This window comes from Anthonomus grandis, chromosome 16 (assembly GCF_022605725.1).
Source record: "Anthonomus grandis grandis chromosome 16, icAntGran1.3, whole genome shotgun sequence".
NCBI lineage: Eukaryota > Metazoa > Arthropoda > Insecta > Coleoptera > Curculionidae > Anthonomus > Anthonomus grandis.
Window position 1 is genome coordinate 17,606,910 of NC_065561.1, and position 24,990 is coordinate 17,631,899.

At 33.6% G+C, this 24,990-nt stretch overlaps 2 protein-coding genes across 5 annotated transcripts; both read right to left on the bottom strand.

The window, feature by feature from the left end:
* Nucleotides 1-1,771: 1,771 nt before the first annotated feature.
* LOC126745789 (bcl-2-related ovarian killer protein-like) lies at nucleotides 1,772-23,717 on the bottom strand. Of its 4 annotated transcripts, XM_050453786.1 has the most exons (8): nucleotides 23,491-23,717; nucleotides 23,376-23,430; nucleotides 6,100-6,265; nucleotides 3,135-3,254; nucleotides 2,902-3,072; nucleotides 2,689-2,843; nucleotides 2,492-2,638; nucleotides 1,772-1,971 (listed from the first exon to the last, which is right to left on the bottom strand). In XM_050453786.1, exons 3-8 carry the CDS (start codon nucleotides 6,209-6,211, stop codon nucleotides 1,834-1,836), a joined length of 843 nt encoding a protein of 280 aa, XP_050309743.1. In that variant the 5' UTR covers nucleotides 6,212-6,265; nucleotides 23,376-23,430; nucleotides 23,491-23,717; the 3' UTR covers nucleotides 1,772-1,833. The 4 variants fall into 4 exon arrangements, with proteins under 4 accessions (XP_050309743.1, XP_050309745.1, XP_050309742.1 ...); XM_050453788.1 differs by lacking the exon at nucleotides 23,376-23,430; XM_050453785.1 differs by having other exon boundaries at nucleotides 23,376-23,717.
* On the bottom strand, nucleotides 14,782-17,120 carry LOC126745965 (uncharacterized). The gene is made up of 5 exons (XM_050454021.1): nucleotides 16,191-17,120; nucleotides 15,942-16,137; nucleotides 15,464-15,783; nucleotides 15,310-15,403; nucleotides 14,782-15,072 (listed from the first exon to the last, which is right to left on the bottom strand). Exons 1-5 carry the CDS (start codon nucleotides 16,889-16,891, stop codon nucleotides 14,782-14,784), a joined length of 1,602 nt encoding a protein of 533 aa, XP_050309978.1. The 5' UTR covers nucleotides 16,892-17,120.
* Nucleotides 23,718-24,990: the final 1,273 nt, after the last annotated feature.

Sequence of the window (24,990 nt, forward strand, 5' to 3'; positions counted from 1 at the left end):
TTTTTGTGTAACCTTCATGGTACTTACGTGGACCAAATTTATAATAATTAATTAATATTTTTAGAAAATAAATTATATGCTCTGCATGTATGTGCTGTCGAACTTGAGAACGTTAAATTATACAAAGCTCTTTTTATTTTTTTTTTCATAAATTAGTTTGGGAGTATCGTGCAGTTTTGTTCAGTCAATCCGATACTAAGGGAAGCGTCGTACCTGACAACCTTAAAATTTTTTGTTGACTAACCATAGGATAGTCACGTAATATTAAATAAATATAGAGTAATCAATACAAATAACAAACAAGTGACCTATAACTGTGCTATAGAGATAGAAATTGCTCTTGATACAATAAAACAATGATTTATTTACTTCTATACATAAGACGTTCAAGAAAAGTGCAAAATATCCCCGTCTCAAATTAAATATGCTGTAATGTAACGATGTTCTGCGACATTCGCGAATCATCGAGAAGTTGACACACGTCTCGCCATCTTGGGACACACGTAAAAAGTATTGGCGGAACATTGAGGTACCTAATATATAAGGAGCCCTCACCGCTAGGCGAGTTTATTGGCGCGACATTTAAATCGAAATAAATACTATGTTTAAGTAAAGTAAGTGTGAGTGTTTTATTTCCACCCAAACGAACACTAAAAATGGTACTAGACGTTTAACTGATGGGGAATTTCTTAAAAAATTAAATCGCACATGGTACCTGGGGCCATTCTGACCCCTTCCCGGTCTTCAACAGCCACTAGATCATTCATATGCTGGGTGTCATGCAAATGAATATATCTATTTCCTATAAGATAAAGAGGAATCTTTAGAATAGAGGCAGATGGCTACTAAGTTGTCGGAAAACATCTCTACCGTCATCCTTTGCTGCCTTCCTTTACAAATAAATACTCTGAACTGTGCTGCATTTATCCAAGCAAGAATCAAGTAACTCAAGGTAGAATGAAATATACTGTTCTGCCACCTGGGCATCCCACACTATTCCTGGATCAAGTTGGGCACCAAGAAAGTCAACTTGCTGGACATTAGTAGTAGAACATTAATATCCGTCCTCTTAATTAAAATACTCACTCTCTGTCTTATCTTGCACCTCCATAGACTCTTCCGAGTAAAGGAAAAATTGGGTCCAAGATCGAGCATTGTGGCACACTAACAGCGATCTTACTTACTTGGAGCTTCACTCTCTGGGTTCTTTTAGACTTATCTGACTTCAGTCAAGTTAGGCTTTCATGTGCTATGGCTGAGGTTTTTAGAATACAGTCATCGGAGACGCAGTTGAAGGCCTTACATAACTCACACTCAATTATGACCAGTGTGTCTGTTCCTCCTGGAACGAAACTCACAATCTGCATGATTTCCTTTGTCAAAATCGTTAAGAAGTCAGATTGAGAGCACCACACAACTGTGAATTTGTGATTGATAAATATCAAATTGCTGACAAAACTATTTTCTGAATAATGAGAAGTGGTTGAGGGTTTGTGAGTTTAAATTGTTAAATCCTGCTTAGTTCATAAGTTACATCCAACTATATTCTAAGTTTTCAACAATCAATAAAAATCTTGACGATTTTACAAAAAAAGAGCGTAAAAATGTGCAGGAAAAATGTTCATCTACCTGCTATAAAATTGGTTGTTTTAGAACAGGTTCCGGGTAAAAGGCATGTTGTGGTCACTATTTTTGTGTAGCCTTCATGGTAATTACGTGGACCAAAATATGCGTCGTACTGTCGAGCTTAGGAACGTTAAATTATACAAAGCTCTTCTTATAATTTATTGTTTTCTTATTAATAACGTACAAGCCTTAATTGCATAAATTATTCTATACTCCAAATCGAACACAAAATCTTACTATAAAGTAAGCTACCAAAAGTATTATAGTAACAACTCCGAAAATGGTGACGTATTCAGTTACGGAGACTTCTTGATTTTTTGGTCGGCAGTGAGCGTTAAGTCCAGTCTGAAAATGATAAAAATTAACTATAATTATATTATATAAACTATAAAAAATTTGCATTGAATTACTGGGGTCAGCATAGGGTCGAATTATATAAAAAATGCCTTGAAGACTTGAGGGCTGTTCACACATGACAACAAAATCAGCCCAAAACAAATCAAAACATTCAGCTCTATTCAATAAAATGATGATTATCGGTTGAATTAATTTATTTATTATATTCACAAATTATTGTCCAACTAAAACCTTAAGTTCAATGGCCGTCAAGGTGATACTATTTACATTGATTTTGCGAAGGCATTCGACAAAGTTTCTCCATCAATGCTATTCAAACTTATCGAATGTATCCCAAGGAACTCATCTGGGACCACTCCTCTTCAATGTAATAATGGTCTAATTACATGGGAACTTACCTTTACATCAAAAAGTTAAGAACAAATAAGTGTGTCACTATGCCCATTTGGGCAGCTCATAGTGTAAAATCGCTTTCTCTGATTTATTCATTTTTAATTAAAGATCTTACCCATCCGCCGTTTGCGTGTACCCATGCGGCTATTTTATCCTCGAGCAGCTCGGACATGTCCTCCAAAATAACGTGAAGTTGTTCGCTCTGCCCTTGTCTAACACAGTCTACAGATAGACCCGCTGCTATGCAATATATTGCCAGAACCTTGAGAAAAAAATTACTCAACTTTTCATTTTTTTTGTCTCTTTTATTACCTTTCCCCATGTTGGTTCTGTTCTCATCATATGATGTCCGGCAGCTAGCAGTATACCAACGGTACCTTCAGCAGGAGGTGGACCTGTGTGTATCCAAATGTTATTGTACAATTTCGGATACATCCGCTCTAGTTCTTGGCAGGCGTGTGATAAACCTGCAAATATTGCAATTTATGAAATATTTTGAATCGTGATTCCCAAAAGCTCCTTTACCTGGAAATACTTCCTTGACAATATTCCCGCATCCTGTCAGGGTCCCTATGGCACTTCTCACCCTAGTGAGGCCTAATTTTTTATTAAAAAGTCCGGCTTTTTTCAGTCTTGTCCTGATGTATAGGGTACACAATGCTCTTCCTACTGCCACTACTTCTTCTGGAGGAGATGCTAGAAATTACAACATATTGTTGTGTTTAAGTCAATCTGTAAAAGCAAAATAAGTGTGTTACCATTTATCGTAATTAATCCGGCTCTCCAGCCAATCGTCGTTGATAGCTTTCTGGACACCGCATCGCCTACATTACTGAATCGTCTTCTGAAAGCTGCTTGGGCCTGAACCTCCCCTAATCCTACATTAAAAATATTTAATGATATGTTAGACTTATTACAATTTATACAGTTCGTACCTCAATATGTCAATAATTGATTATTAATAAACCATGGATAGAGTAATAATATTGATTTAAGAAGGATGTAGGAGTCGGTTGTTTACTCAAATTGTAACTACGACAGCACATATTAATTCGATCAGAGAATCATGGAGTAGTATAAAGTTTGATGACGAGTTTCTTTTAAATTATGTTGATTTTAAGCAGCTAGAAACGACCAGGCGATCTTTTTTTGATTTAATCAGTTCAGAAAGGTTGGTCCCTTCTAAGACAAACCGATGTTTTTGGTGAATCTAAACGTTGAACTATTGCTTAAAGGCAATATCCAATAGTTTCATTAAAACACATGCCAAGGAACGAGGATGTAAAAATCTCTCGTATTGGCCAATTTCTTTCTTGAGTGCGGAAATACCCATAGAAAATCTTTCGCCTATAAATCGCGTTTTAATGCTCCGATTTATATAATTTCTACTTTAAATTAATTCTTCATGAAATTCCATACAAATCACTGCAATAATTAGTTTTTTATTTAAATTATTGTAGGGTACTGAGCCGCCACAGTAAAGCAAAACTAAAAAAATTGTTTTGGATTCCCTGGTCTATAAATCGTGTTTTAATCATCCGATTATACGATTTCAGCTTTAAATTGATTTCTGAGCTTTTCTTAATATCTTTGTGAAATTTTATTTAAATCCCTCCAATAATAATTTTTTTATTAACATTCTTGTAGGTGGCGGCTCAGCTAGGTAAAACTTGGAAAATTGATTTGGGTTCTCTGGGTTATAACTCGCGTTCTAATGACCCGATTTACATGGTTTTTGCTTTAAATTCATTCTAGAGATTTTCTTAACGTGTTTGTGAAAATTCATACACTTCGCTGAAATAACTAATTTTTTATTCAAATTTTTGTAGGTAACATCTCAATAAAGTAAAACTTGAAAAATTATTTTGGGTTCGCTGGCCTATAACTCAAGTTCTAATTGTCCGATTTATATGATTTTTACTTTAAATTAATTCTTGGACACCTTTTAACATCTCTATGAAATTTTATTCAAAGCCCTTCAATAAATAATTTATTATTAACATTTTTGTAGGCGACGTTTCAGTAAAGTAAATCTAGAAAAATTGTTTTGGGTTCTCTGGTTTATAACTCGTACTCTAATGCCCCGATTTACATGGTTTTTGCTTTAAATTCATTCTAGAGATTTTCTTAACGTGTTTATGAAAATTCATACACCTCGCTGTAATAATTAATTTTTTATTCAAATTTTTGTAGGTAACATCTCAATAAAGTAAAACTTGAAAAATTATTTTGGGTTCGCTGGCGTATAACTCAAGTTCTAATTGTCCGATTTATATGATTTTTACTTTAAATTAATTCTTGGACACCTTTTAATATCTTTATGAAATTTTATTCAAATCCCTCCACTAATTAATTTTTTATAAAAATTTTTGTAGGTTGCGGCTCAGCTAGGTAAAACTTGGAAAATTGATTTGGGTTCTCTGGATTATAACTCGCGTTCTAATGCCCCGATTTACATGGTTTTTGCTTTAAATTCATTCTAGGGATTTTCTTAAGGTCATTATGAAATTTCATAAACCTCGCTACAATAATTAATTTTTTTATTCAAATTTTTGTAGGTGACATGTCAATAAAGTAAAATTAGAAAAATTATTTTGGGTTCGCTGGCCTATAACTCAAGTTTTAGGGCTCCGATTTATATGATTTTTACTTTAAATCAATTCTTGGGCTTTCGCTAATATCTCCATAAAATTTCATTGACATCCCTGTAATACTTATTTTTTTATTCAAATTAATATAGGTGGCGGTTCAGCTAAGTAAAACTAGAAAAATTTATTTGGGTTCTTTGGCTTATAACTCGCGTTCTAATGCTCCGATTTACATGATTTCTGCTTTAACTTAATTTTTGGACTTTTCTTAACATCTCTATAAACTTTCATTCAAATCCCGACAATAATTAATTTTCTATGGAAATTTTTGTAGGTGACATCTCGTAAAGTAAAACTAGAAAAACTATTTTGGGTTCGCTGGTCTATAACTCAAGTTCTAATGATCCGATTTATATGATTTTTGCTTTAAATTATTTCTTGAACTCTTCTTAACATCTCTATAAAATTTCATTGAAATCTCTGCAATAACTAATTTTTTCTTCACATGTGACTTTCCAGTAAAAAGAAAACCGGAAGAATTGTTTTCGGCTTCTTTGGCCTATAATTCGCGTTCTAATGCTCCGATTTAAATGATTTCTGCTTTAAATTAATTCTGAGGATCTGCTTAATTTCTCATTGAAATCCAATTAAAATTCCTGTAATAACAAATGTCTTACTTAGATTCTTGTACAGTGGAGATTCAAAAGTAACGCTTCAATTTCTTTGCATCATGAGCACCAGATTGGTTTAATTTACTCCAGTGGCGAGGTCTGCTTTTAGTTCTAGCGCTATTGATGGGAATATGAAAGATGCTATTCGCCTATTTGAATTTGTTATTGTAAGTTAATACGTTAATCCGCACTCAAGACTTAAGTTGGCCAGACCGGTATATATAGCAAATATCATTTCGCTCTCTTTTCATTATCTTCTGGATATTATGAGACAAAAAAGGATATTGGAGCAAGAATGATAAAAACAAATGTAATTTTTTGAAAGCACTGAACAATGAATTATTGTTATTATTAAGATTACGCCTGTGCGTAATTTATAGGATGTTTGACAGAGAGTGTGTTAAGAATAGGTAGTGGAAATTGGAAAATTTACATCATGTAAAACAATCATAATAATATCGTACCTGTAACACTTAGTGGCAAACTTGCAGGAATGCTTAATTTACGTCTAGTCCTCGATGGGGTCAATGGTTTCCTTAAGATCTCAACTCCTCCGGCCACACCCTGTATATCCATAACAACTAACGTTCTAGCCTAGTCTTTCAGAATTCATTCATCAATAACTCGGACCTGAAACGGTTCATTAAGTTTCATAAATCGCGCCAACTGGAGCACACGAACGGAAATTTATTTGTCTAAAAGAATATGTGCGATGACGGTAAAGTTGTTTGCGATGTTTACGATTTAATTCGAGAAATAAATGTTAATTAGCATAAAAACTAGGGTATTGCAGATATAACCGTCCATTTTCGGTGCAGGATATTGTCGTCGTTTCCCGAATTGACCGTTCTTATCTCGGTTTTATCGTAATTAAATTAATTCAAAATGTTCCAGTGAACAAGCCACGACATAAGTGTCTAAAATCATTTTTGTTATTCTACTACTTGCAATATAATACCTGCAAGCAGGGGTTTATAATAGAGTTAAAAAATGTCAAGGGAGGATAGCCTCGTTTGGGTTTCAAGGATTCAAGGTTTCAAGGTTTCAAGGATCGGTAAGGTGTCGTGCTAACACGTTCTTCATCTCCTTCTACGTCTTCTCTGATAGGTTAGGTATTAGCTATACAGCAAAGGGAAACATTAAAGATTTCTATTATTTATAATCTAAAGCCCTAGCAGTCATCTGCTTCTCTGGTTCTATACCTACAAATAATCTATATAGACAAATTGGTCATTGGATATTATCTATTTGCATGTTATGCAACCCGAATCTTTTTTTGAATATCTGTATTTTTTAATAAATTAAAATTTGTGTACATTTAGCAGTGTGTAAATTTTTGACTTGACCAATGACAAGGTATTATAAATAACATATAATGTATAATTAACAGGAGTTTAAGGATTATGGCTGTAAGTATACCGTATATAAAAAATAAAAGAATTATATAAAAGTTAAGATTTCTTTGATTATAAGCTCGATGACCTTGCAAATTGAGTGAAGCAAATTAAATTATTGTTAAATAAAAATTCCATTACTACAGATGATATTTTTAAATGTAACTATCTATTTTGAGTACGTTCTTCTAAAAATTCCCTAGTAAGTTTGGATATTAAATCTCCAGTTTCAGTTAGCGAAATCTCTCTAGGACTCGCTTGATTCTATGACTATCTACGGTTTCCCTATAAATCCGTATTTGATGGGTTGAAAAAGACTTGCTTTTATAGCAATATTATAGGTATAATATTGAAATAAGAAACTAAACACTGAAAGGGTATAAAGAAATAACTTTGACTTTGAAGTTATTTCTTTATACCCTTATTTATCGATGTGAAGGTAAATGCGTGATTAGTTAGGTCAGTTCTCTACATCAAACCAATAAGTCTTAATTTATTACCATAGGAACGAAAAATGGGCAACTAGGTTGATAATCAATTTATAGAAGAAACTGAAGTCAGATTCTAAAGAGTGAAGTTCCGAGTGCTATTATTCATCCCAAGTGTCCATTATTGAATAAAAGTCGTCAGACATTAAAGCAATATAAAAAAAAAAAGAAAATATTCCAGAAAAGTCTGCAAGAACTTACATGAAGGATGTATAATGAGAACTCTATTAGCTTATAGTTCTCATTATAAAAATTATATGAATATGTCTAAAATATAGAGACACGTGCAACATCTTAAATCAGTTGTATTTTTATAGTGCACACGAATATTCCTTAATAATTTGAAACTTACGTATGCTACATTCTCAATTTGGTTGCTGCTGACTTTTCAACGCATGTGTGGGTTATTCTTAAAAAAATGACCGGATAATACTAGTACAATTGAAATTAAATAAATTCGTTTTAAAATGTGATTTTGATGAATAAATCCAATAAAAGTAAATTCGTTTATAGAATGACCATAGTGGTCGAGCTGAATAAAATATATTTTGGCCAAATTTTCAAAAAAATTATTTGGGTGGAACACGGACGTGACATGCCATGACCACGGACATGATCTATTTTCTTGCTAGTACAAAAATTTTAGTTTTAAATTATAAAATTAATGCATTTTAATAGATTTAAATAAAAAACATGTGATTCAAAATGAAACTTTATTCTTTTAATGATTTTTATAACTGACAGTAAGAAAGTAAGTAATCTTATATAATTTATAAAAATATTATAAACAACACTTATTTACTAAAACAAGTTTGGGATGGAACTTAAATTTTTAAAAAGGTATTCGTTTTTCAAGATACTCAAGAGGATCTAATACCATTTGAATTTCCTGTTCTTCAATGACAGCTATTTCTGGTACTTCTGGATATACAAACGTTCTAGTTCCAGTTTTTTTGAAAAATTTAACAGTATATTCTTTGTTTGAATCTACGGATAATATACACGCCACATAATGTCGATAAATTTTTTTTCCCAACAATTTCACAACAACAAACATATTTTTTTTAAACTGGTGAATTTTTGAAAGTGGTATATCATCACTTGTATCACTGTCAGATCCGTAAATGTCATTGTATTGTAGGCGTTCGTGAACTGGTGACCAGAAATTATCTTCGTCATTATCATCCTTTCCATCTTCCAAAATATTATGAGATTTATACACCAATTTGCCCAAGTTGTAGTGACTGCAAGTTGTATGGTGTTCGGTTCAGTACGATGCCATACTAACTGGTGAGCTCGCAATGTTCCTTTAAAACTTGGAATGTCATTTGGAACCAGTTTGTCCATTTCGATAAAGTTTTGGTCATCAATCGGTATAATGTGGATATCTTTGCAAGCTTGCTTAAGTTCTTGAATCAGTATTTCCAAAGTGGATATATCTTTTCCTCTTCCTACTAAGCTATCCGCGCTTTAAGCACCCGCCGACACCATCTGGCGCACCTTTTCCATGCCCAGCTTCACTAAAATGCCACACCATATTTTCAAGGTTAAGTACTTTTGTTAGATGTGAAGACACTAGGTAAAACATTGATTTATTGCGATACTGGGTCGACGGCCGCAAAAATGAATGGTTTTTAAATTTGGAACATTTTTTTTTTACTTCCTGTAATAGCGGGTCTAAATGTGCACAAATCGCAGCAGGGTCATGTCTTAAACAGTTAGAAAGGGTGCAATAAGACTCAGGTTTCATATCGCCACCATAATAGATAACACAGGTGTGCAAACTAATTTGCTGCTTTGACGCCCTAAAGTGAGAAGCCTGAACTTCGGAAGCATATTTTAGGACATAATTTTTTGAAAAGTCCTGTTGTATCCGACAGTGACTTTTTAACTAAATCAATTGCAGCGTACTGGTGATTTATGTTACAAAAATATGTTGCATAAATCCGTTTAACGTGGCTTTAAAAATATTCACTAGTTCTTCTTTGGTGCAAATTTTCGTTAACTTAACGGTCTTCGAACATATTTTTTGCTGACCGTTAATATCAACTTCATGTCTCTGAATAGCCCACGTTTGATAGGATAGAAAGAAAGAAAGAAAGAAAGAAAATGTGCTATATTACGTAAGAATAATCTTGTGTACAAGCATCCTACAAGCTAAAAAAACGAAACAAAAATACAATTTCAAAAATTGACAAAACAATGAACAAAATTAAACACAAGAAGACAAAACTTTTTCAACATACTTAAATTAAAGATAACTAAATAAAACAATCAATTACTAAATAAAGGTAAACTTGTTGACAAAACTAGAGAAGAAAAAAGGAAAAAAAGAAAACTTTCCAACATGTCCAAGGTTAAAACCTATCATTAAAAAAGTCATCCAGGTTATAATATGCCTTAGCCAATAAAAGCGACTTTAATTCTCTTTTAAATTTCTTAACATCCGATATATGTCTAACACACAGAGGAACATGATTGTAAATTTTTTTACTTATGTAAATTAATGAGTTTTTGGTAAGGGAAGACGTAGGAATAGGTAGGGGAACATCATTTACACGACGAGTCAAATGGCCAGTGTCAGAGGGTAGTTTGGGAATTTTGTGAATAAGAGCAGCTGTTTCTAAGATAAAGAGTGAAAAAAGAGTTAGGATTTTTTCAGAAATGAAGAGGGGTTTGCAAGAATCTCTTAACTTAGCAGAACACAGGTATCTAACTGCTTTTTTTTGAATAACAAAGATAATGTTAAGTAGCCCCTTATTGGTTTAACCCCAAAAAGGCAAGCCATACCGAATATGAGATTCAATAAGTGAAAAGTACACTGAACGTGCAACCACACCTCCCAGCTCTTGTTTTGCCATTCTTACTGCGAAACATCCAGAAGATAATTTCCCAGCTAAATGTAAAATATGATCTTCAAACCGAAGGCGACCATCAATGGTAATTCCTAGGAACTTGCAGCACTCTTTATTCTGCAAGAGAGAATTTTCGTCAAACATCAGACCCTGAACATCGCACTTAAACCCCATAATAGACGTCTTTCTTACATTAAACACGAGCCTGTTGGAAGCACACCACCCTGATAAAACCTGAAGGTCTTCAAGGATACAAGTCTTAATATAGTCAGAATTTTTATGGCTCCATAGTATGGTGGTATCATCAGCAAACTGAACCACCTTGCCCTGCAGTTTCAATGAACTCAAGTCATCCACGTACAGTAAAAATAACAGTGGTCCCAACACTGAACCCTGGGGAACGCCGCATTTTAGGGATCTAGAAGCAGACAAACGCCCAGACACTGAAACCTTCTGAGTACGATTTGATAGATAGGACTCAAGCCATCGCAACGCTACGCCTCTAAAACCATATTTATCGAGCTTAGATAACAGTATTCCATGATCCACACAGTCAAATGCTTTGGATAGATCACAAAACACTGCCGCCGATGACTCTCCAGAATTCAAGGACACATAGACGCTCTCCAAAAAGCTAAAAACAGCATCATGAGTCCCTTTACCGGCTTGAAATCCAAACTGATTTGCAGACAAAATGCCATTATGATGTAAAAAGGACAAAATTCTGCTTTTTGCAAGTTTTTCAACTATCTTAGAGAGGGTAGACAAAATAGAAATGGGACGGAAATTACAAGGCTGATCCAAATCTCCACCCTTATGAAGAGGGATAACCACTGCCTCTTTTAAACATGAAGGAAAAATGCCATTATGTAAAGAATTGTTTATGGCAGAAACTAAAGCATTTAAGGCTGAATCAGGCAAAAAGAGTAACAACCTCGAAGATATCCCATCAGCTCCAGATGATTTATGGTTTTTTAGGCGTTTGATTTCATTTTTTACTTCGGTAAGTTCGACAGGATGAAAGAAAAATGAATGCTCAACCGACACTTGTTGAAGATAGTGTAAGGGATCAATGTTACTACGAATGCCCTTAAGCAAGATATTAGGTATATCACAATAATAGTCGTTTAAAATGTCAGGTCTTAACTCCGGTTCCGATACTTTTCTATGGCAATGTCTAAAATCATTAATAATCGACCAACACTCTCTTTGCCTATTTGATGACATATTTAAGCGATCCCTATAATAATTAGATTTTGCTGCTTTAATTGTCTTTCTGTACAGACTACGGTATTTCTGATGATATACAAGGATATTTTCATTTGTGGTATATTTGCACAATTTAGTCAAAAAACGGAGGTTTTTAGCAGAAATTCTAAGGCCTCTTGTAACCCATGGTTTTCGTTTCTTAGTTTTAAGCCTCATTTTAGGAAAGCACTGATTGATCTTATCACACAGAACTTGAAAAAATAAAGTAAGTGGGTCAGAAGCCGTTTCAAGTGCATTCCAATTTACCGAAGCTGTAGCAGCAGAAAAAGCATTGAAATTTCTCCTGCTGAAAATTCTTCCCATATAATGAGATGAAGATGATACAGTATTATATGGCATTTTAGCAAGAATAGCTTCATGGTCGGAAATACCAGATGGGAGTACTGTGCATAAAACGTCATCAAAATTTGTACAGAAATAGTGAATTGTAGTTGCAGATGAAGAAGTTATTCGTGTGGGAGAAAGAACGTGCATTTTCAAGTCGTAAGAATTTAAAATACTTAAAAGAGAAGTACGTGGCAAGGTTTCATCAGTGTAGTTGATATTAAAGTCACCAGCCAATATAACCTTAGAGTGTAGGGACAACTGGGATAAAATAGAATCAAGTTTGTCCAGAAACATAGCAATATCTCCTGTAGGTGGCCTATAAACACAAAGAATATATAAATTAAAACGCTTACAAAAAGAAAGAGAGAATTCAAAAACATTCTCTAACAGAAGATTATCATACTTATCAATATTACAAAAAATCGTTTCAATTGTTTGCCTAGCCAAGATCATGGTTCCTCCATGTATAGATTGTTGACGACAAAAATTTGATATAGGAAGATAATCAGATATTAAAAAACATTCACTAGGCCTCAACCAGTGCTCAGTCAGAAGTACAATATCAGGAAAATTACATGTGTCCAGCAAAAGATGAAGCTCATCCATCTTGTTTCTTAGGGATTGTATATTAAGAATAAAGATACTTAAGTTTTTCGAAGAGCTAATTTCAATTTTACTAGTAGAATATGAACATGAATGAGATTCAACTTTCGTGGACATGTCTATAAAAAAGAAGAATCCAATTCACGATCAGTAACTAGTTCAGACTCATTAATTTGATGATTCAAAGACAATTTATTCGATGAATTGAATGAATAATTGAATTGAATGATGATATTTGTTCGTTTTTTTCATAATGATTAAAATTAACGTTTGTATCTTTGCACCGCTCACATGCCCGTTCCAAACATAATTCTTTGGGAAATTGATTACAGCAAATACGTTTTATTACCTCATTCATACTTGATTCGTTAATAATGGATTGTTTCTTAAGACTTTTCCAATATAAGGCCCATATTTGCATACTGTTTGCACAAACAAGTCTCTCTATTATAATTGGGAGACAAAATCCAAAATGGACGAAACTTGCAAAGTGTCGTATAGCTCAACTTTTTTTTTTTTTTTTTTTTTTTTTATTTATTTATTGACCTTGTGCTGAGCACATTTAGTCACGAGTTCCAATTGGAACAACCTCTATAATTAAAAACTAAATCGGACACTCACAACCGACCATGCCAAATCTGGGACTCGAACCCAGAGCCACACGACTGCTAGGCAGGCACATACCAACCGCGCTGCCGGGGCCGGCAGCTCAACTTTTTAAAATTAGGGTATAAAGCTGTAAACTTTTTGTGAAGATTCAGAAGCGTATCATTTAACAGCCGCTTCTGTTTCTTAACTTTGTGTTTTGTAATTGTTTCTTTTTTTCCTGCTGTTATTCTGCTATTTTATTCTTTTTCTAAAAAATGTCTGACTTTCATTTTTGTCATTAAGATTCTTGCTTCTATATCTTGCTTGTGTATATATATCTGACGTGAGCTTCGCCAAATGTGTAAGAAATTTGTAATTTTTTACCACTTCACCATTAAGCATCGATAGAAAATAGACCTTATTTTTTTTTTTGGTTTCCCGGGAATAGTTTACCTGCTCTTCAATCACTTCAGCAAATAACAGTTTTTTTCTTACAGCTGAGGGTACCGTATATTTTTTTAACAAGTTGCTAACGTCTGATTTAGGACTTTGTATTTTAGAAAGGTGACGATGATTTGCTCTCCTTACTTGGGTTTTATATTTATTCACGCGCTTTTTTAGGGTATGTACTAAGAGCTCCAAATCCCTAATCTTTTTTTTTCATTGTGTTTCGGTTTTTCCTCGCTAGTTTTTGTCCTCTTATTTGTTGAGGAGTAATGTTTCTCTCAATTAACAGTACAAGTGTCTGAAGATGATTGAGGGCGCACCACTTCGCTCTATTTAAATTGAAAGAAGTCGTCCATATTCTCAAAGAGACCTTGATATAAATAAATCAAAAGAGAACAACACAAAGTCTCGGTCTCAAAAAATTCTTTTATTTGTTAAAGTGGTGACACGTGTTTCGCTCCTAAGAGCATCATCAGACCTAAAAAATAATGCAAATAAAACCAAATAAAATTACAAAAAGACCTTAAAGTAAAACGAAAAAGTATACCTTAAGAAGGTTAAAAACACGCCCGACTGGGTCAAATATACACACACACTGAATTGAAAAATATATGTTTAAAAAAGTAATTTTTTAGGTTTGATGATGCTCTTAGGAGCGAAACACGCGTCACCACTTTAACAAATAAAAGAATTTTTTGAGACCGACACTTTGTATTGTTCTCTTTTGATTCGCTCTATTTAATTAAGTGGTCAAACATTAAAACAATATGTAAAGAGGAAAATATTCTAGAAAAGTCTGCAAGAAACATATATTATGAATAGCTTATGGTTCTCATTATAAAAATAATAAGAATATGTCTAAAATATCGTACGCTACTAATTTAGAGACACGTGCAACATCTAAAGTCAGTTGTGTTTTTATGGTGCACACGAATATTCTTTAACAGTTTGAAACTCATTCTCAATTTGATTGTTGCTGACTTTTCAACGCATGTGTTCCTTTAGGTGTCAAATTAATTAAAAAAAAAATAACAGCAATTAACAGTATAACTGACTGAAGATGTTACGCACTAACGCCACGAGAACACACCACCACCGTTGCTTCAATTCGTTATATTTATTTAATTAAAAAAAAGGCTCGTTTTATTTTGATCCTTTATTATAACACGTCTCTTTTAATTCTTTGGACTTTGAGTCTTACAGATGTGCCAAACTAAGAATATCAAAATAAATATACCAAACATTACGACTACTAAGGCAATACAAACTATGCTTAAGAAATTTTCATTTTTTGTATTATTATTATTATTATTATTGCGTTTATTAGATTTGGCCTCCAATGACGGTTCCACTTTAAATGTCAACTGTGACTCCCAATTTGTCACTGGATATTCACTTTCGTTTTTCACATTCAACTCTCGCTTTAATCTTGAAAGGTGGCTAACATCTTCCACACAGGACTCTGCCTAAAAAAAAACATGTCACAAAAAATTCAGTTTGTTTATTTAATAATCGACGTGACAAAAACTCTATCAACAGTATGTGTATTTTTTAATTACGAACCCAAATTGATCCCGCTAAAAACTTGTAATTAAATGTTTAAAGCCATCATTAACACCGTCGTATATTTTATAACAAGTTGTTTTTAAACAAGTTGGAATTGTTGTGAAATCGAGTTGTTTATTGTTTTCATATATACCAACCTTGACGACACAGTCTTGAGGGTGCAAACAGCCCTGGGTCCTAACAGAGAGGACCATTTCGTCTCCTTGGGGGGACTCTTGAAATAAAAACGCCCTAAAATAGAGAAAAATCAGATAAAAGTTATTCAATGATGAATTTTTTGCATCATATTACCGGAAAATTAGTTCCGTGCTTAAAGGAGTTGCACGGTGTGGTTGCTTCGGACAAATCGTTCTCATTGAAGGGTTAACACAACCGTTTTGGGTCAATAGAAGAGCTGACTTCTTGGAGTTTATACCCGTTATTAATACAGGACCTATATGACTACTTTTCCAACCTAAAAGGGTTAACAATTGGATCTTATAATATCCTCCTACACTGTAAAAAATGGCTTTGTATTTTTGAGTACAATGTTGTGTCGCCCTTTTTTTACAAATTGTAGCAAATTTTATCTTACTTGCAGCAAGAAATCCTATAGGCATATCAAAGTAAATCTGACAGTATTCTAAACTCGTCGAATGGTAAATAGATGATATTGAGTATTTTGTTGACCTGTTAGCATTATTTTTGTAAATAAACGGCAGGATTCAGAAAACTCCTTTAGATAAAAAATTTACGTACTATTTTCAAATAAACTTAGAATAAAGGATTACTTGCCATCTCCTTCACTTATAACAGCCCTAAGCATTAATTCCTCTCCTAGGTGTATGATATTATCAGCCTGAACGCTTTGATCAAAAACGTTGGTACCAGGGCGTTTTCGAAATATACCAATTCGGGTTCTAAGGTCTTTTCTAGTGCCGCCAGTAGCAAGAAAACTATTAGATGAACGACCTTTTGCAACTTGTCTAAAAATAGTTAATAATTCAATAAAAATATTATAAAAAAGTGTGAAACTCACTGAATTTTGTTTCTGCCTAGTTTGAGATGCCTTGTCTGGGTAACCACCCTCTCCTGCGGGATACACATAAGAGTAACCATGCCATCCTCTGGTAATCTCACTCCTCTTACAGCAGGTATCCTTAGCACCAAACACATATTATTATCACCTTCCATATTTTGTCCCTTTTGGCTACATTTTCTTACACCACATTTTATCATACTATTAAAGCTGTCCAGCTCTATCCTGAACCTGTTGTCACTAGCTGCAGTTACACAAGATTCCTCACCTTCATCTACAGTAGCAAACTGTGGCGTATTTCCCTCCATTTTAAATGTGGCGCGAAAATTACTCCCTTGTATGCAAGACATGTTTTCCAATCGAAAATTTGGAGGAGCAGTAACAACAATTGAATCATCTTGGTATAAAGGAGGAAATATATCGGGTGAGGGTGGTAGGTAACCAGACGGAGGTGTCGGAGGTAAATAGCTCGATGGCGGGGGATGTACAGGGGTGGGCACCAAAGGGATTTCATCAAAAACCGGTGGTAAATATAATGGAGGTAAAACTGGAGGTTCTTCGTCAAGTTGGACAGCTGGAGGAGGCTGGGGGTAAACGTAACCTTGAAACTGACGGTCTATTTCGTTCACATCACTGCGTACACTAACAAAGACACTAGTAACTAGTATAAACAAATTCGATTGGAACATTATGGTCAACATTATAATTAGTGAATGAACTTATATGGGCCAGATGAAGATATTTATAACAGCTTTAAATAATACGGAAACCGTTACCGGGAGAAAATGTCTTGTTCGACCGCATTCAGGTATTAGTGATATGATGTTCGATTGTATTTTTGGGACGTACAGGTGTCAGTTGAAAAATTATTTGTGAATAAGGTAATGGGTACAATGAGAAAAAAAACGTGGTTTGGATTGAAAGAAGGCTTTAAAAAAATCTTAATATTTTGTACTGACAAGTTAGTTTACCAAAAATATCACTTCAAGTTTCACTGAGGATTATCAGTCCTGGACAGGCCAATGAGGCTCTTTGGTCTAAAAGATTTCATGTCGATGGACAACGTGTAACTATTGTCTAAGTACTCCAGGTTATCCGCAATACATCGAATAGATTTTCAAGGGAATAAAAAATCATGATACTATTAAAGACTTTACGAAAATCCAAATACTTTGAAAAATCATTTCATGTATCCCTGTCAAAATTGCCGAGTTTTATCAGCCTTGAAAAAGCCAATACATTGATTAGTTTTCAATAGATTCAAAAAGTCTTGATATTGTCAAAGGCTTTACAACAATCTAAATCTTAAAAACTCATTCGACGACTTATTTTTGATCTTTACGTACTATTTAGTCGACCTCCGTATAACAATAATCCAAATTTATTCAAAAGCAGCGCCTCGCAAGTCAAGTAGATTATATCCAAAGTGGCATATTAATCATGTTTCTCTTACCGATATTATCACTTTTGGAGGTGTATAATCCTTTGTTTTGACAAGCATAAAATATGGGTTAATTGATATTTTGGTACGAGTCGCTTTCGTAGAGTGTTAATTATAATGTATTCATTTAAATGGTTTAGATTAAAAGTATTAAAAAATTAGGAGAGAAAGCAGTGTATAACGCTGTTGGGTGTTGCTCTATTGATTAACTTTTGATCTTTTGTTACAAAATATTGCGTTAACTCTTAGGACACACTTCTCAAGGAAATATTCTACAAAAAATCAGTGGAAGGTTTGGAAGGTTCTTCAAACATAATTCAACATTCAATATTAAAAAAGTAATTACACATTTCCACAATTTGGTCCACAAGCAATAGGACCTTCAAATAGCAATAATTGGTAATTGAAATTATCATGATTTGTAGGAGTAAATGCACAAGGGTACTTTCAGAAATAAACTGATATACGGTCTGAACTGACTGATCTAACCATTATTGCTGCAAAACATACATTTAGTGATAATATTCCGGCCAAAATCCACATTTATTGTAGTCAAGCAGTACCAGCTCTGTCTAAACTACGACTTACATCAACCTGAAGCACTTGGTCAATAAAAGTGCTGAATGTCAAAATTACTCCTTATAGCAACCCAGACAAGACTGCAGTAAGGCGTAATAATAAGTTTAATACACACATCGTACGACGTCTCGAAATTGAGCGAATCTTCCGGAATTATGGTCAGCCGAGTATATAAGGAGCCGCGTCGCCGCTGGGAGTCAGTTATCAGTTCACTGAGGTAACCTAAGCAACACGCGATAGTTAAATAAACGTTTATTTTTGGTTTACACCAGATGTCATTGGTCATTTTTGGTTGAACTTCAACTATAAATATCGGATAAAATGTCGCGTGATTTACGCTGAGGAATTTAATATAATGTTTATGTTTTATTCACGTTTAACAAGAAGGTTTATTATACATGTAAATAATATACAATTATTTTTTCATATAATTTTATTTTACTCAGGCAATTATTTTTTAGAAAAAAAACCGTTTTTCATTAATCCTACCCTTACCCCCCCCACCCACCCCACACAACTTACCAGTAAGAAATTGTTTTCAAAAATCATTGTTTTCCAAAAGAATAGGTACGCATGAATAACAGCTGGTTTCGTTGTTAATATCCAGTTTAATAACACAGTTTGTTTATTTAAATTTGATATACTTTAATATATGTATAATAATAATTATTCAATACAAAACAGTGCTATTAGATTGGATATTATAGACGAAAAATGGTGATTTTTCAAAACAATTTCTTAATGGGCAAATGTCTGGGGTGGGTGGGGGGGGTAAGGGTTGTGTTGATGAAAAACAATGTTTTTGCAGAAAATATATACTCAATATTTAATTTAATAACACTGTTTATTTAAATTTGATTCAATTTTATATATAAATATTTCTTATAAAAACAGCGTTATTAGATTGGATAATATGGACGAAAAACAGTGATTTTTCAGAAGAATTTCATCAAATATTCGAGGTGTAATAATCGAGTTTAAAAACTAGATATGTAAATCCAGGACTCTCAAACAAGTTTATTTACTTTAATGATGACATTTTCTTAGGAAAACCGATTTCCTACCGATGGCCTGTGCGATGTCAGTTGCAACAATCCAAAATGCCAGTTTGATGGTGGAGATTGTGATGATCAGGTGATATTTAGGCTCTTCATTAATTTCTCCTAGGGTAGAGTGCTCTAAGAGTGTGCGCTCAATTAGAGTACGCACTCGTCGATTTTTGGAGCACGTCGTCGACAACAACAAGGCGTTAGTTCGTACTGATTAAGAGGAGTGTCTGCATGTTTCTTGTGCATTTTAAGCAAATAAACAGCGATAATAACGTTATTAGGTAAGTTTAAGGAATTTTATCTGTTTTGTTATTATATTTTGACATTTTGGATATTGTACACAAATGTAGTTTTCAAGAATTTCGCGGTCATATTTTGTCATGCTTACAATAAACCTTGAAGAATCGTATAAATCATACCGTGGTTTACAATTTCGAACCAAGATGGAGGCAGCACTGGCGCTTTTTAAAACATGCTCGTTTTGTAAGAGTGCACAATCATTAATATTGTAAGAGTACGCGCGCACTCTTACAAACCAGGTTTTTTGTTCTAACGGATTAAACGTATTTTTTCTTGTGTTTCAGCATGTCTGGCAGAAAACGAAGTTCTCAACGTGCTTTATGCTCACCGGCGGTTATGGAGGCAGCAAGACAGAGGATTGAAAATGGAGAAAGTAAAAGAAGCGTGGCAAAATCCTTAGGAATGGCGGAAAGCACGTTAAGAAAAAGGCTAAAAAGGACAACTGTAGCTACAAAACTGGGAAGATTCAACATTACCTTAACAGCAGAAATGGAAGAAGAGTTGTGTTATTATATTAAAACAATAGACGACATGTTTTACGGGTTAACTTCTAGAGCTCTAAGAAGTCTAGCATTTGAGTTCGCTGAAAAAAACAAATTAAAACATCGTTTTAATATAACTTTAAAAATGGCAGGCAAGGGTTGGCTGCGTGGATTTTTAAAACGGCACAAAGATGTTACATTAAGGCAACCCACCGCTACAAGCGTCGCCAGGGCTGTTGGGTTTACTAAACCACAGTGTGAGCGGTTTTATAAAAACCTCTCGGAGTTAATGAACAATATAAATTTCCGCCACATGCAATTTACGATATGGACAAATCGGGATTTTCAACTGTCCCAAACAAGCCCCCTAAAGTTTTCTCTACAAAAGGAAAAAGTTGTGTCAATAAAATAACAAGCGCAGAACGGGGAACCAATGTTACTGTTGTATGTGCAATGAGTGCTAGTGGGCAATTTATTCCTCCCGCATTTATATATCCACGTAAAAGAATGAAGGCAGAACTTTTGGACGGAGCTCCGCCATCTTCAATTGGAATGGTATCTGATAGTAGTTTCATCAATCAGGATTCGTTTGTTGATTATGCCACCCATTTTCGAGATCATGCTAAGCCAACAAAGGAACAACCAGTAGGTACTAATGATAATGGATAACCACACATCCCATTGTTCTATTGCAGCAGTTGATTTTTTTCGACAATATAACATTATCGCATTAACACTTACTCCTCATAGTAGCCACCGTATATGCAGCCACTTGACCAATGTTTTTTTAGCCCGTTAAAAAAGTTTTATTCCAACGAGTGTGAAAAATGGTTGACGAACCATCCAGGGCGGGTAATTACGGTCTACCAAATTGCTTCAATATTTGCACCTGCATATTTTAAAGCTGCTTCTTTAACGAATGCGATTGAAGGTTTTAAAGTGACAGGGATATGTCCCTTTAATGATGATATATTTACCGAAGCTGACTTCATGGCCACTTTAGTCACAGAACGAGAAAATTCTGCTACAGCTACAGTAGCTACGCAAGTAGAAGCACCAAACATTCAGTTAGAAGTCGCTGATAACTCTAATCTAATCATCAAATCTCTGAATTAGCCTCTGAAAATGCTTCCAAAATTCTTGACAGTCCAACTGTTGTTCTTGAGAGTTCCACTACTAAGAAAAATTCACCTCAGCCTACAGAGCTGGTTTCCAACACATCTGCAATCATTTCAACTTTGGAACAAACAGTTGCTGTAGCGCCAGAAACCAAAACATTTGATTTATCGAACACTCCTGGAACATCATCAATTTATATTAAATGAACAATAATTTCTCCATTACCCAAATCAATTAGGTTCATAAAGATAAACTAATTGGAGGAAATGAGACTATTGCTAAGTTGATGCATGAGCATAATAAGAAAATTTTGGGTAAAAATAAAATCATTATTAGAAGGAAAAAGAGGACTCTTTATCAATGCCGAAATTTTATAAACAGAATCGTATATGATATACGTATATTCTACAGTTTAATAAATATACCAACACAAAAATTTATTAAAAAATCGTTGAATAAATATATATTTACTGATAATAATATATGATGTGTTGCTTGGGAAAGCTAATCGGAACATTGGCGCGAGATTTAAATAGTTGTAAATAAATATCTCTAGTAGCCGTGAGTGGTCGTGTTTTCGTAGTGAAGTGTGTAGGTAAATAAATTAATTGACTATTTTTGATTACTTTAATTCACCCCTAATGAATAGGAAAACGCTACAATACAGTATTTGTTATGTAGAAATCAGTGAGTGACGAAAATAAAGAAAAACACAAAGTCACGGACTCACAACATATAATCAAAGACTACACACTTCACAGTGCATAAATAAAACCACTCTAGTTTTATTTATGTACTGTTCACGGTTCACTGTGTGGATGGCTTCTAAAGGCCTGATGATGCTCTAACTAGAGCGAAAGACGTGTAGCCTGTGATTATATGTTATGAGACCGTGACTTTGTGTTTTTATTTATTTTCGTCAATTTTATATGTTGGTCTTTTGGGGAATATTGGATGAAATTTTTGTATTTTAATTCAATATTTAACTTGTTTTCCTCCTGTTGACATATCTTTCACTTATTTACATTTTCTGATTTGACAATGGGTATACTGTTTAAATTCCTTGTTTCATATTAAATCGCATTTTCTCTCTTTAAGTTTGGGCATTCCATTACATAGGTTTTTTAATTTGACTGACTATAATCACTGCTATAATATAAATTCAGACCTAATATTATAAAGCGAAAACCGGTTCTGCCACCAAAATTCTTTGATTGGCACTCACTTTGCACTGATTGCAAATTGTATAGAGAATTCCCCTGATAATTTTCAAAATGTGCTTTCGAAAAAAAGTCCTACCATTGCTTTAAACCAAATACATGTCACACTCTTCATATCAATTAAAAACTATTCTGGATACATCACAAGTGATTCATTTACAAGTGTGTGATGTTTGACTTATGTGTTTTGTGAGTATAATACTAGATCCGCATCTACGTCATCTTATTTCATTTTACTATATGCAATAGGTATCATAAACTGACTGATGCTAAATTCAACCAATGAATGAACCTGACGATTACTTACCAGCTCAATTAAGAAATTCGAAACACACACGATTTGTCGATATTATCACAATGGCACGCGTGGTAAAACTGCAAAATCCCACTTTTCAATAACACCGCGTTACCTTTGGACACTTTTTGAATACTAAGAAGAGCGACTATTAAAAAATAATTACTTTTCATTGCCGTTATCGGGGCTGGTAATGTGCGGTTTCATTAAATTTTAGAGATGTCAATATTTGACTTAGTCATCATTAATTATTCATTAAGGTTTTATTATTAATTAAACTTTTGGACAGTAAAATTTTAAAAAACCCCTTGTTTAGTTGGACTTGTTTGAAGGATATACTGTCAGGTACAGACATATGATTATTTATGATCTAGGCCTTATAAATATGCCTATATTAAATTTAACCCAAAGTTGCAATTTATTACAAAGTAAATAAACGTGGCTTGGAATTATTTTAATAACTGTTATATGACAGTTTTATGGCGTTATATAATTTTTTCCGTACATGGCATTCATAGATTAAATGTGAAGCTAATTTTGTTAATTATATAACACGCTAAAGGTATACATGTATATTAAAATGTTAAAAAAAACATTTAAAGGTCACGATAAATAAACCCATCATGCATAAATTATAATTTAAAGAGATAATATTTCTTTTTGCTAAATAAAGCATAAATTTATTTGTTTCTTGTCATACCTTACGATTTAAATGTACAGGCCATCAACTCCATACTTCCTATGGTAAAAACAAACTGAACCAAAAAGCACAACTTTATTATTATTATTATCACTAGTTAAGTAAAGATACATACTATTTGTTGCAATGCAAATAGTTTACTGGGCGCATACAAAATCACTACCGAAATTTTTCCAACCGGCTTAAACTAATTAAATTTTTATCTTTTTTAATTTATTTTAAGTAAACACCCAATTAGAAAAACACCAAGTAGTTCCAAAGACGAATTTCGACTGAGCTTTTACGAGTATATCAGACCTTGGTGCATTATAGGAGTCCCCTGAATAGGAACATCAATATTGAACTTTTATTTTACGATATTGTATGCTGCGGCGTATAGTTGCTTAGAAATTTACGATATTTTAATTAACGGTAATTAATTGGCCATTTAACGTTGTTTGACTCGCAGCGATAAGAGCAGCGTTTTTGTTTGAATAATCCCTTAATTGTTTTCTGATAAAAAATTGTGCATTCGGAATACCAGATTTGGTTTTATATACCGAACGTCTAGGAATATGTGGACAGTCGGATCTATTTATCGGATTTTTATTGGACAAGTTTTTAATAGATAAAACGTATGTACGAAGTAGCAGAATTTGAATATATAGGTTTAGAATGAAAGAAAAGTCCAATTTAAAGTCGTAAACTGTATTAGACTGTTTTTATGAGTCACCACCTGTATAGATACTTGGCAATAGGCCTAACTAAAATATCAATTTTAATAAAATAGAAACAAGTATTGAAGAAGTTTAAAAAAAATATATACAGTGCATTCACAATGAAAAGAACATTTTTTTTTTAAATAGAACACTCTGTATATTATGACGCTTTACAATTCTATGATGTATTGCCAATACTTTTTGTATAGCATCATCAACATAATTTAGTCTTCACATAAACTTTAAACTATAAATAGACCTATAAGAAAAAATCTAATCGGGTTATATCAGGTGAGCTTGGTGGCTACTCAATCAGCCCTCTTCGTCCAATTCGTCTATTAGGAAATGTTGCAACAAGAAATTAAAGCGCTCAAGGCAACAAGGTACTTAAGCCACATTCGGTAATTTTTGAGAAAAACGACTTTATAAATGGCATGTTTTTTCTTTTCAAATAACACTGCTCTTTTTTGTTATTAATGAAATAAATTAAAAAATGCTAGCTTCGTACTTCTGGGATTTTGATGTTTCTTTTTCTAATTTGGTTTTTTAAGTGTGGCCAAAGATTCTCTATAGGGTTCAAATCGGGTGATCCGGAAGGCCATTCCAATACACGAATTTTTTTCATAAGGCAGCAAGTTTCTTTCCATTATGTATGTAACTGGTAGCTTCTAACTAATTTAGAATTTTTCTGTTTTTATACAAATTGGTTATTGGACACCAATTTTAAATTATTTTTAGATATTTAATGACACACATGCTCACTTAAAATTACGGCGGCAAAAAAAGGCATAAGCCACAATTTTGTTTACTTACCGTTATTTCACATTCAGATAGTGATTTAGGCTGACTATCAGTTGGGTAATATAGGTATAACCGCTATGTTGTTGACTGAAAATATCCAAAAAATTCTGCATAGA